This window comes from Macaca nemestrina, chromosome 13 (genome assembly GCF_043159975.1).
Source record: "Macaca nemestrina isolate mMacNem1 chromosome 13, mMacNem.hap1, whole genome shotgun sequence".
NCBI lineage: Eukaryota > Metazoa > Chordata > Mammalia > Primates > Cercopithecidae > Macaca > Macaca nemestrina.
The window spans coordinates 27243067-27255782 of NC_092137.1; the positions used below are offsets into that span (position 1 = coordinate 27243067).

At 53.1% G+C, this 12716-nt stretch overlaps 1 protein-coding gene across 2 annotated transcripts in view; it reads left to right on the forward strand.

The window, feature by feature from the left end:
• LOC105479760 (carbamoyl-phosphate synthetase 2, aspartate transcarbamylase, and dihydroorotase) overlaps positions 1-5680 on the forward strand; it is a 29204-nt gene extending 23524 nt beyond the window's left edge. The window contains exons 31-45 of one of the 2 annotated variants that reach the window (XM_011737992.3): positions 51-252; positions 661-851; positions 950-1090; positions 1316-1417; positions 2133-2229; positions 2434-2484; positions 2787-2831; positions 2934-3103; positions 3198-3272; positions 3783-3995; positions 4187-4312; positions 4515-4670; positions 4767-4868; positions 5093-5187; positions 5301-5680. In XM_011737992.3, coding sequence (XP_011736294.2) covers positions 51-252; positions 661-851; positions 950-1090; positions 1316-1417; positions 2133-2229; positions 2434-2484; positions 2787-2831; positions 2934-3103; positions 3198-3272; positions 3783-3995; positions 4187-4312; positions 4515-4670; positions 4767-4868; positions 5093-5187; positions 5301-5403 — 1869 coding nt within the window. In that variant the 3' untranslated portion in view covers positions 5404-5680. The remainder of the gene's footprint in view (positions 1-50; positions 253-660; positions 852-949; positions 1091-1315; positions 1418-2132; positions 2230-2433; positions 2485-2786; positions 2832-2933; positions 3104-3197; positions 3273-3782; positions 3996-4186; positions 4313-4514; positions 4671-4766; positions 4869-5092; positions 5188-5300) is intronic. The other variant, XM_011737994.3, reaches the window with a different exon arrangement.
• The last annotated feature ends 7036 nt before the right edge of the window (positions 5681-12716 follow it).

The following is a 12716-nucleotide window of genomic DNA, read 5'->3' on the forward strand; positions in this document are numbered from 1 at the left end:
GGCAGGGCATATGGATGGTGCCTCTTCTGAATCTTCCCATTGTTCCTCAGATCCTGCTAATTAAAGCTGCAAAGGCACGGGGCTTGCCGGTGACCTGCGAGGTGGCTCCCCACCACCTGTTCCTAAGCCATGATGACCTGGAGCGCCTGGGGCCTGGGAAGGGGGAGGTCCGGCCTGAGCTTGGCTCCCACCAGGATGTGGAAGCCCTGTGGGAGAACATGGCTGTCATTGACTGCTTTGCCTCAGACCATGGTGAGAGAATCCAGCATGTACCTCCTCTGCCCAGTGGGGCTTGTGGAACAGCCCTAGCAAGAAAATGGGAACCAGGCCAGGCCTCAGGACTCTACAAGGACAGGGTCTTGATCTGTATGAGACCCTAGCCTCTAGGGTGCCTGGTCTGTGATAGGTGCCTGATAAATACTTGTTGAAATAATCAATGAGCCAGTGAGTAAAACTGCAAATGAAAGAATACATGGGTAAAAGTGGGGGTTCCAGAAGATGGCAGCAGTCCTATTGCCCTCATTTCCAGTTCCCAGAAAAAATGAGCATCGGGAGTGGTAGTGAGTGTAAGGAGGTTGTTGAAGTGCAGTCCTGGGGTGTGGGTGACTTCCCAGACGTGGAGGTGATTGGTCCTGAGGGTAATGGCTTTCTTTCTCCCAGCTCCCCATACCTTGGAGGAGAAGTGTGGGTCCAGGCCCCCACCTGGGTTCCCAGGGTTAGAGACCATGCTGCCACTACTGCTGACAGCTGTAAGCGAGGGCCGGCTCAGCCTGGACGACCTACTGCAGCGATTGCACCACAATCCTCGGCGCATCTTTCACCTGCCGCCACAGGAGGACACCTATGTGGAGGTGTGGGGATGAGGCCCAGAGCAGGAGGGGAGCTCTCCAGCCCTAGGATCTGTTCTCTGGGGAGCCTTTCCCTAGCATAACCCATGTCCTCTGGGCAGGTGGATCTGGAGCATGAGTGGACAATCCCCAGCCACATGCCCTTCTCCAAGGCCCACTGGACACCTTTCGAAGGGCAGAAGGTGAAGGGCACCATCCGCCGTGTGGTCCTACGAGGGGAGGTTGCCTATATCGACGGGCAGGTACGCAAGTAGCCCCTGCCTGATCTCAGTAGTGCCCTCTTCCACAGCACATTCATCTCTTCCCTACCCAGCACATCTACACTGTCCCACTATGTGCACCACTGCCCTGGACCAGGGGTTGGGGGCACAGCTCCCTCAAGGCGCTTTTTGTCCTTGCTGACATCTACCCCTTTAGGACCTGAGTTCTCTCTGCTCCCTCCTGAGTGCCCTGCCTTCTGCCTGCAGGTTCTGGTGCCCCCGGGCTATGGACAGGATGTACGGAAGTGGCCACAGGGGGCTGTTCCTCAGCTCCCACCCTCAGCCCCTACCACCAGTGAGATGACCACGGTATCCACACTTCTGGGCTAGGGGGCTGGGAGGTGTTAGTCCCAGGGCAGGATAAACAACTTGAACATTTTTGTTGGTGGTTCAGGAACAGTTGGGGTTTTCTTGAGGGACTGAATTTGAAGTGGGGTTGGGTCAATTACTTTTTTTTTTTTTTCTTTTTGAGACAGAGTCTTGCTCTGTCTCCCAGGCTGGAGTGCAGTGGCACGATCTCAGCTTGCTGCAACCTCCGCCTCTTGGGTTCAGGTGATTCTCCTGCCTCAGCCTCCTGAGTAGCTGGGACTATAGGTGTGTGCCACCACACCCGGCTAATTTTTTGTATTTTTAGTAGAGATGGGGTTTCACCGTTTTAGCCAGGATGGTCCGATCTCTTAACCCGGCTGGGCCAATTACTTTTTAAAAACGCTGGGCCTGGCCAGATGCAGTGGCTCATGCCTCTAATCTCAGCACTTTGGGAGGCCAAGGCAGCGGATCACCTGAGGTCAGGAGTTTAAGACCAGCCTAGCCAACATGGTGAAATCCCATCTCTACTAAAAATACAAAATTTAGCCAGGCGTGGTGGTGCACGTCTGTAATCCCAGCTACTTGGGAGGCTGAGGTAGGAGAATTGTTTGAACCCAGAAGGTCACGCCACTGCACTCCAGCCTGAGCGACAGAGCGAGACTCCATCTCAAAAGAAAAAGAAAAAAAAAACTCTAGGCCATTGTTATCCCTCCAGACACCTGAAAGGCCCCGCCGTGGCATCCCAGGGCTTCCTGATGGCCGCTTCCATCTGCCGCCCCGAATCCATCGAGCCTCCGACCCAGGTTTGCCAGGTAAGAGTGGGCTTCCGGTGACTCAGAGGCTGTGTAGGGACAGGATCCACTTCTTCCCAGCGCCTCACCTTTCTCTACTTACACGTCCTCCTCTCCATCCCTTTATCCTTGTCTGATCTGCTGTGCCATCCTTTGCCTAAACAAGTCTCCCAGTGTGAGCAGGCATCTCACAACTTCTCACATGCCCTTTTTTGTTGTGGGCAGCTGTGTTCCTCCGCCCAGGAGCTGGGATCCCACGGGGCAGCAGAGCGTGGGGTAAATCCAGGTTGTTGGTTGGTGTGAGTCTGGCCGTTCCTCTTGCCTAGGATGCCTTTGCCAACTGGGAGAGCCCCGGGAGGGCACCACTGCTCCCATACAACACAGCCCCATGGAAGCCACCTGTCTGTCCCCAGAGCTGCTGCAGTCCCCTGCCCTCCCCTAACCTGCTATATTACTGTGTTGTGAATTGGTTTAACACATACACTGTGATTCAGAGTTCCTGGGAATATGGGATTTCTTTCCAAACCTCAGCCATAAATATATATAAATATATATCTGTCCCCTTGTCCTGTTTGCAGCTGAGGAGCCAAAGGAGAAGTCCTCTCGGAAGGTGGCTGAGCCAGGTGAGACTCCACCCTGACACACACTCACCTCGGGGACCTCTGATCTGGCCTTGGTAGGAGGAACCCTCTGACCAGCTTCTTCTGCCCCATCCCTCACTGCAGAGCTGATGGGAACCCCTGATGGCACCTGCTACCCTCCACCACCAGTACCTAGACAGGCATCTCCCCAGAACCTGGGGACCCCTGGCCTGCTGCACCCCCAGACCTCACCCCTGCTGCACTCATTAGTGGGCCAACATATCCTGTCCGTCCAGCAGTTCACCAAGGATCAGGTGCCTGGGGCAGGGAGGATGGGACCACCCAGAGCTTTGAGGATTTGGAAAACTGGGGCTAGGACCTTTCTAGCTAACTTGGGCTCTTTTTTAGATGTCTCACCTGTTCAATGTGGCACACACACTGCGTATGATGGTGCAGAAGGAGCGGAGCCTCGACATCCTGAAGGTCAGGATCAGGGCCGGGGCTAGGGTCCAAGCCATTGCCTGCCCTTGGGCAGCATCAGGGCAGGGCTGCACAGTGGTCAGAGTGGGTCTTACCCCTGCCATCCTGTTCCCTTATGTTAGTCCATCCCTCTGCTGCTGTAGATCTTCCCCCCACGTTTTCCCTCCCCAAAGCAGGATTTAGCTGGCTTGGGAGGCCCTGAGCATGAGACCATCACCCCACTAGTGGGGTCTTCTGGTCTGGGCTGCTGCAATCACAGGAGAGAGCTAGGGTATGTCCTCCTTCCCCGGCTCATTCAAACACTTAATGATGTGGTTTTCTGGAGGCAGAGCCTTTAGCTCAGAGTGACACCAGTGTTGGAAATGTCAAGGCTCTGACAGGTCACAGGGAAGGTTTAGGTGCAGAAGGGTCCTCACAGCGTCCCTCAAATATCACTTGGGGTGGTGGTGCCCACCTGTGGTTCCCCCAGGGTGGACACACATACGTGCACCTTCCACCTTGCTCTCTCCCCAGGGGAAGGTCATGGCCTCCATGTTCTATGAAGTGAGCACACGGACCAGCAGCTCCTTTGCAGCAGCCATGGCCCGGCTGGGAGGTGCTGTGCTCAGCTTCTCGGAAGCCACATCGTCTGTCCAGAAGGGCGAATCCCTGGCTGACTCCGTGCAGACCATGAGCTGCTATGCTGATGTCGTCGTGCTCCGGCACCCCCAGCCTGGAGCAGTGGAGGTGAGGCCAGCCTGGGTACTGAGATGGGGTTAAGAAGGCTGGACCCAGGGACTTGAGAACCCTTCTACCCACATTTTCTGTGACTGCAAGTCTCAGGTTGGGCCAGATGAGTGAGGGGACCCCGGAAGAGTGGGACTGACAGTTGGGGGGCCTCTGAGCTGCAAAAGACAGGATTTTCCCCTTTTTTCCAGCTGGCCGCCAAGCACTGCCGGAGGCCAGTGATCAATGCTGGGGATGGGGTCGGAGAGCACCCCACCCAGGCCCTGCTGGACATCTTCACCATCCGTGAGGAGCTGGGAACTGTCAATGGCATGACGGTGAGGGTGGTGGCAGGGGTTGGGGCCCTGCCAGGGGACGATCTAGAGAGGGAGGCAGGAAGTGGTTACCCTGCTCCAGGACAGCTGCATCAAGGAGGCCTTCATTCTGCTCCAGGGACTTTTAAAAGCTTGGAAATGATGTAGCGGGGGGCGGGGGGGAACCCAGTCTGGGATCCCTGTGGTGACTGGGTTCCTCCCCTAGATCACAATGGTGGGTGACCTGAAGCACGGACGCACAGTACATTCCCTGGCCTGCCTGCTCACCCAGTATCGTGTCAGCCTGCGCTACGTGGCACCTCCCAGCCTGCGCATGCCACCCACTGTGCGGGCCTTTGTGGCCTCCCGCGGCACCAAGCAGGTGAGACCCTCACAACCCAGCCTGGAGGCCATGGAGACGTGGGTTGGGCAGTCAGAGCCCAGTGCTGCATCCACCATGGCTCTCCTCACCCTCCAGGAGGAATTCGAGAGCATTGAGGAGGCACTGCCTGACACTGATGTGCTTTACATGACTCGAATCCAGAAGGAACGATTTGGCTCTACCCAGGAGTATGAAGCTGTGAGTGCTGGGCTTGAGGAAGAAGCCAGGGCTGCTGCCATAGGGCATCAGATATGAGGACAGAAAGGCTGGGCTGAGGGCTGGGTCAGAGCTATTAAACCTCATGTCCGTTAGTTGCCATAGCTGCATGTGGGTGTGGAGGGGGCCACAGTGGAGTCCAGACTTGTGTCCTCTGTAGCCACTCCTACCCCAAGGCACTAACGGGGACCCCATCTGCCTTGCAGTGCTTTGGCCAGTTCATCCTCACTCCCCACATCATGACCCGGGCCAAGAAGAAGATGGTGGTGATGCACCCGATGCCCCGTGTCAACGAGATAAGGTGGTGCAGCATCAGAGTTGGAGACTGCCTCGGGTCTGGTGGAGGGGAGGAGACTTAGTCCTGGACAAGCCATCCGTGGCCTGCACGATAACTTCCTTTTTTTTTTTTTGCAGCGTGGAAGTGGACTCGGACCCCCGCGCAGCCTACTTCCGCCAGGCTGAGAATGGCATGTACATCCGCATGGCTCTGTTAGCCACCGTGCTGGGCCGTTTCTAGGGCCTGGCTTCCTCAGCCTCTTCTCTTTAGGCCCAGCTGCTGGGCAAGGAATTCCAGTGCCCCCTACGGGGGCAGCACACTTAGATCCTATTCTTGGACATCCAGATAGCTCACATGTGCTGACCACACTTCAGGCTCTGGATTGGAGCTCTCTGGCATGGGGGTGGGGCCTCAGATGCTGGGGCCCAGTCTGCCCTATCTTCATTCCTGCACCTTAAACCTGTACAGTCATTTTTCTACTGACTTAATAAACAGCTGAGCTGCCCCTTGATGCTGAGTGTCGTAGAACGGAGCTTTCTTTTAGAAAAATTGGCCGGGCGCAGTGGCTCAAGCCTGTAATCCCAGCACTTTGGGAGGCCGAGATGGGCGGATCACGAGGTCAGGAGATCGAGACCATCCTGGCTAACACAGTGAAACCCCGTCTCTACTAAAAAAATACAAAAAACTAGCTGGGCGAGGTGGCGGGCACCTGTAGTCCCAGCTACTCGGGAGGCTGAGGCAGGAGAATGGTGTGAACCCGGGAAGCGGAGCTTGCAGTGAGCTGAGATCTGGCCACTGTACTCCAACCCGGGTGACAGAGTGAGACTCCGTCTCAAAAAAAAAAAAAAAAAGAAAAATTGCGCAGATTCCCAAATGATAAGAGCAGCCTCACCAGGCAGGGCTCTGGCTAGGGCTGTGTGCCCACACTCGGCATTTTCACACTCGTGGCTCTTTGGGACTCAGCGGGAGCATGTTACTCTGTGCTGAGTCCTGTGTCATGCTAATGCCAGAGCTTACCTGGAGGCTCTGGCTGGTGTCCCAGTCCTTCTTCCTCAATTCTGTTGACTCAAAGACTTGACAGAGTTCTGCCCTCTTTCTGACACTGGGAGAACACTCATCAGGGTGAAAGGAAGGCTGAGCACTGCGGCCTGTCTGAAGCCGGGCCTTGACTCTTCCCCATTCTTAGTGGTTAGTCCTCCTCCAGTGGCTAAGGCTGCCATTGCATTCTCAAAACCACCCTAGAGTTCCCCAGCCACTGTCACTATTAGGAGCCCCTCCTACTTCCCAACCCTGGGAGCCTCTGCCTGACATTGGACAGAGGGGCAGATGCCATGGAGGGCTGAGGAGCAGTTTGGCTTGGAGACCCCAGGGCAGGGGCCTAAGGGGAGTAGCTTATGTGTCTGTGGTTGAGGGCTTCTGAGGAGCGGCTGTGCCATCCGGTGAACTTGAGTAGCATTGGAGAAATCTCGTTTCTTGTTCCAACAAAACAGCACGCTGTGGGTACAAAGCACCATGTGCAGTGGGAGTATGAGGACGAACAAGGCAATTCTAACCCTCAGTTTTCAGCCTCAGGTCATGAGGCTTCCAGTGGCTTCTACAGATTAAACTGCTGCACACTGGCACATGATAATGCAAACTGCTCTGACACCATTCAGGAAGCACCTACTTCATCCAGAGAATATCAGCGTATTCTAGAGATGAGAAAAGGAGAAGGACCTCGTTTTTTGAGAACTTAGTGTGAAAGGAACTTGATGCGTATTCTCACTTCTCACACCAGCCTTCCACCCATTTCACAGCTGTGGACGCTGGCTCAGAGAAGTGGGGGCCAGGCACAGTGGCTCATGCCTGTAATCCCAGCATTTTGGGAGGCTGAGGCAGGTGGATCACCTGAGGTCAGGAGTTTGAGACCAGCCTGGCCAACATGGTGAAACCCTGTCTGCTAAAAATACAAAAATTAGCTGTGTTTGGTGGCGTGCGCCTGTAATCACAGCTACTTGGGAGGCTGAGGCAGGGGAATCGCTGGAACCCAGGAGGTAGAGGTTGCAGTGAGCCGAGATGGTACCATTACACTCCAGCCTGAGCAATAAGAGTGACACTGTATCTCAAAAAAAAAAAAAAAAAAGTGGTAGCTTGCTGGGCCACTCACCTTGAGACACATACAAAGGACTTCTTGACTTAACAACTCACCTTTCTGTTAAAAAGGGAAAGGTCATCTCTGGCTTTAAGGGCGTCCAAAAACCAGTGGGAAAGACAAGCCACAAATCTAAGCAGCCAGAGAACAAACCTAAGGTGTCCTGGAGGGAACCAATTTTCAGAAGAGGTCAGCACAGATAATGGAGTCGGAAAAGCCTGTGCCATGGGGGGTGAGCTGTGTCGTGAGGAAGGACGAAGAATCTTTACAGTACGGTTCGAGAGGAATGGAAATTGTCTGTGGTACAGTGAGGAGACACTGAACGCAGCAGAAGATTCCTACTCAGTATTGTGAGGGTTGAGAGTCTGACAGACCAGACCAGGGGGTTTGGATGTCAATTCCAATAGAAATGTTAATTTACAACCATAGGTACTATTTGAAGGAGGATACCAAGTATAATGCCAAGTCCTAGAGTGTGGAGGCCTCCGGTCCTGCTAATGTTAACCCTTTCCAGTCTTTGCAAACCCAGATTCCTGCCTGACGAGGTCTCCCTCAGGTACCTGGAGGACTTTGTTGGTTGGAAAATAGTGTCATTTCCAGAACCCTTCCTCTTCTTTCTAGAGACTCCACTTCCTTGCTTAAACTCTTCGAACAAGTCAGAGATTAGTTTCCCAATTGTACTCATGGGTACTTGGGACTCACACACAGATTCCCACAGAACTTTGATAGCCTCACCCTCAAGTAGAAGCGGTGTTTGCTGCCAAGTAGCGAACGCATTTTACTCAGTTGCTAAGTGGTGGGAGGTGTTCCTGTCCTGAGCCTTTCTTTGGCTCTCCGAATCATAACACAGCTCTGAGTTGAATAAACTTTTTTCCCAAATGACCAGAAAGTAGATCTTATTATATTGGGAAATAAAATGAAAAAACTTAACCAGCAAAAACCAAAATTAGTGCCTTTTAAAAAAATTTTTATCTTTTTGAGATGGCATCTCACTTTGTCGCCCAGGCTGGAGTGCAGTTGTGTGATCTTGGCTCACTACAACCTCCGCCTCCCAGGTTCAAGTGATTCTCCTGCCTCAGCTTCCCAAGTAAGTGGGACTACAGGCACGTGCTACCACGCCCAGCTAACTTTTTATATTTTTAGTAGAGGTTTTGCCATGTTGACCAGGCTGGTGTTGAACTCCTGACCTCAAGTGATCCACCCGCCTCGGTCTTCCAAAGTGCTAGGATTACAGGCGTGAGCCACCGCATCCAGCCAAAATTAGCCCTTTAATACAATACCTTTGACTGAGCCTGTTCCACATTCACTGAGAAACAACTTCATATGTGCCATGTAATTGTCACAAAGCATAAAAAGTTACTTTCCTTCCTGAGGTACTTAAGAGGTTTGATCTATTTCTTTTATAAGAAACATTTATATGCCAAGCACTGTTCTAAGCGCTTTACAGATACATCCCTTTGACACTTGCATGAATCCTTTGACTCTATCCCCCGCCTTGAAAGAAGTCTGGCTAACGTTGGGTTGCTATTACAGCCATTTTCTCCCACCTCTTCACTGTCCACCCTAGTGAAGGAGACAACCCCCTCAACATAGGTAGTCCACCTGGAGCTTTGTCAGCTGCACTCTAGTCCTCACCTTACAACTACCTACCTGAAACCATGGGCAAGTCAGTATGCCTGTAGGCTTTTAGTTTTTATATTTAAAAAATTTTTTTGAGATAGGGTCTCATTCTGTCACCTAGGCTGGAGTGCAGTGGCGCGATCTCAGCTCACTGCAGCCTTGACCTCGTGGGCTCAAGTGATCCTCCCACTTAAGCCTCCCAAGTAGCTGGGACCACAATGGCCATACCACCATGCCCGGCTAATTTTTTGTGTTTTTTTTTGTAGGGATGGGGTTTTGCCATGTTGCCCAGGCTGGTCTCAAACTCCTGGACTCAAGCAATCCTCCCCACTTAGCCTCCAGAAAAGCTGGGACTACAGGCACATGCCACCATGCCTGGCTAATTTTTGTTCTTTGTTTTGTTTTGTAGAGATGGGGATTCGCCATGTTGCCCAGGCTGGTCTATTCCTGGGCTCAAGTGATCCTCCCGCATCAGCCTCCTAAAGTGCTGGGATTACAGCCATGAGCCACCATGCCCAGCCCACCTATAGGCTTTAAAAGGGTAGTTGGCAATTCCCAGTGTAAAACTGCAAAGTGTCTATAGTTCTGCAATAATATCCCCAGAGACAATAAGGGGGCATTGACCAGTGGAGGTGAGGAGCAGAAAATGAGGGTCAGGATGGGATGAGTGCTTACGGAAGACTCATCTGGCAGCAGTGCCTAGAAGAGGGAAAGGAGCCATTCCACCATCTGGAAGCCAATTAGGAAGTTGTTGCAGTAAACACAGCATGGATGACAAGGGTCTGGATTCAGAGACAGGAATAGATGTTATACGACTGAGGAGAGAGGAGAGTGAAGAATGACCGCACAGTGTGGGACCTCAAGACTGGAAGAATGAAGACTGATGAAGGTAGACCAGATAGCCAGTTTGGGGGAGGGGAGGGTTGATTCCCTTTGGGTGTGATACCTAGCTGCCATGGGCCATCTATATGGAGATGTTATGGAGGTAATGGAGCTGGGGAGTTGGAGCAAGCACAACAGAGACAGGTGGCATTTATATGTGACAACACAAGTGCCATGAGAGCAGGGACTTTATTCACTGATGTATCCCAAACACCCAGAACAAGGTTGAGCACATAGTAGGTGCTCAATAAACGTGTTGACTGAAGCATCAACATAAAGGTAATTGAAGCTTTTAAAATACGCATATTTGTAGAATGGGGGCAAGCCTCAATTTCAGCAAGGGCAGCAAGAGAACTCAGAAGAAAGCCCTCAAGAGGGCCAGGCGCTGTGGCTCACGCCTGTAATCCCAGCACTTTGGGAGGCCGAGGTGGGAGGATCACGAGGTCAGGAGATTGAGACCATCCTGGTCAACACGGTGAAACCCCGTCTCTACTAAAAATACAAAAAATTAGCCGGGCGCGGTGGCGGGCGCCTGTAGTCCCAGCTACTCCGGAGGCTGAGGCAGGAGAATGGCGTGAACCCGGGAGGCGGAGCTTGCAGTGAGCCGAGATCACGCCACTGCACTCCAGCCTGGGAGACAGAGTGAGACTCCGTCTCAGAGAAAAAAGAAAAAAAAAAAAAAAAAAGAAGAAAGCCCTCAAGAGGCCCAGAATTCCAAGTGTGTGAGGGACAGGACACGTATTGGCAGATTCAAATCCTGTAGCAGGCCAAAGAGAAGGAAATTTGAGGCAAGGACATTGTCACAATAGTTGTTAGGCTGATGCTCTGTGGTGGTAAGCAGGTTTCACGAGGTTACTGAGGCACTGGTTTAGAAGCTGAGGTCATTTACCAAGTGGCAAGGAAAAAAATGGGTATTGAGATTGGGCGCTCAAAGGCTCTAGAGAAGGTCGGGGAAGCTGTGATGAATCTGCAGGAGATTAATAGAGTCACAAGCAAGACTTGAGGGAAAGCTAAACACTGAATTTGTGGTGGGGCTGGGGGAAGCCATGTCCAGGGCAGGGGTGTGGAAGGGCTTGTACTCCCTGGAGAACCCAAGAAATAGAAATGATTGCCTGCTTGAGAGCACCTGGATTGCTACCATCACATGCTCCCATCAGACACAGATTTATACCTCGGGAATCAGCATGTATGAAACCTGCTTGTTGGCCCATTGGTAGGAGCTGGGGATTAGAGGGTATGTTATGGACTTTGCATTGGCCTGATGTTTATCTGTTCACCATCCTTCCACCCATTCCTTCCATCACCAGCAGTCACACTGAGCATGTACTTGGTGTCTGGCTGTGAGTTAGATGCTGGGTGAGCATGCCTTCCTTTAAGGAGTGTGCAGTCAGTAGCCACTCCCCGTGTTACTGTGCCTCCCAGCAGTCCTGTGTGACCACGTCCTGGTCCAGCAGGATGGAGGGAAGCAGGGAGGCCATGCTTGGGCAGACTCCATGGTCAGGAAAAAGCAAGTCTGTTGTTTTAGGGTCTGAACCCTGCTTATTTTGGTAAGCTTTCTTATCTTTTTAATATTCTGGGTTCAGTTCCCTTCTATTTCTCCCCAGGTTTTTGGCTACAGTCCTTTAAATTAAATTTATAGCCATCATTGTTGAGCCAAAACAAACAAGAGAATGGAATTGGAGGTTAAGGTTGTTTGGGTCATGTCCTCTGAGTGAGCTTCACCAGGCCCGGACTTCTTCCTGTCCCCAGGATGCTGTAGCCAGAGAGCAGGTGAGGGTGTCTGGGGTACTGCATGGGGAATGGCAAGAGCAGAGAGAGGCTAGGGCCAGGGCTGAAGGAGGGAGGCACCGGCTCTGGCAACCTGGGCCTTCCTGCCTATCCACCCTCCCCACGTTCTTTCTCTTGCCAGTTAAGGAAACAGGGCCTGCTTTGTGTATGGGGTTGCTGGTGATCACAGCTGCATCTGGGGGTGTGGTGGTGTACACGTGGAGTCCCAGCTGCTTAGGAAGCTGAGGCAGGAGGATTGTTTGAACCCAGGAGTTTGAGGCTAGCCTGAGCAGCATAGCAAGACCCCATCTCAAAAAAGAAAAAAGAAAAAGCCCACACACAGCTGCATCTGGGGCCTCAGGCTTTGCCCTGTTGGGGCCTGGGAACTGCCCCTCCAAGCACCCCTTGGAAGGTACTTACCAGGTACTGACGAGGTGGCCCTGGGAACTGCCAGAGTTGGGGGAAGGGAGGTTGGAGAGTTGAGAAGAGTACTCCAACTGTAAAAGGAACACCCTGAATACAGTTCTCCACAGTGAGGGGCTCTGCCTGGCGGAGGGGAAAAGGGTCTTCCCATCCTGACCCCAGTCCTGAGACTCACTGCAGAGACTTCCGGCTGCCTCTGCCGCTACCGTGGTGCAGGCCCCTGTAGGGGGCGCTGCTCCCCAGTCAGCGGGGTTCTAGGCAGCGGGAGGGCCAAATGCCTCCTTCAAGCTGGCTGCACTGGGGCCCTGACCGGGCGGGAGGGCCGATAGAGGGTGGTGCTTATCACCCGGGCTTCCTCTTGACCCTGCCCCCTGGGTCCTGGACCTTGGCCTTCACCTCTCAGACGTGGTGCAGGACTCACCCTGGGCTACTCCAGGTGGGCAGCCTGGGGAGAAGGGCAGGACCTGCCCATGTGCCCATGCTACCCCGCCCAGTCACTGCAGCACGAGGCTTCTAAGGTTCGCAACCTGCATTCTGGCCCCTTGGTCTCCAGTCTCTCCTTTGAACAGCCCTGCAGCTCGCAGCAGGGAAATCCAGCCTGCCTCTTTCCCTCCGCTCTCCATTTCACCCCTTCCCTAGCTGTCCCTCTTCTCTGGTTCCTTCCTCTCTGACCTGAAAGCCCTCCCCTCCCCGAGTTAATCAGCCATGTAAAGAGCTGGGGCTGGCTGAG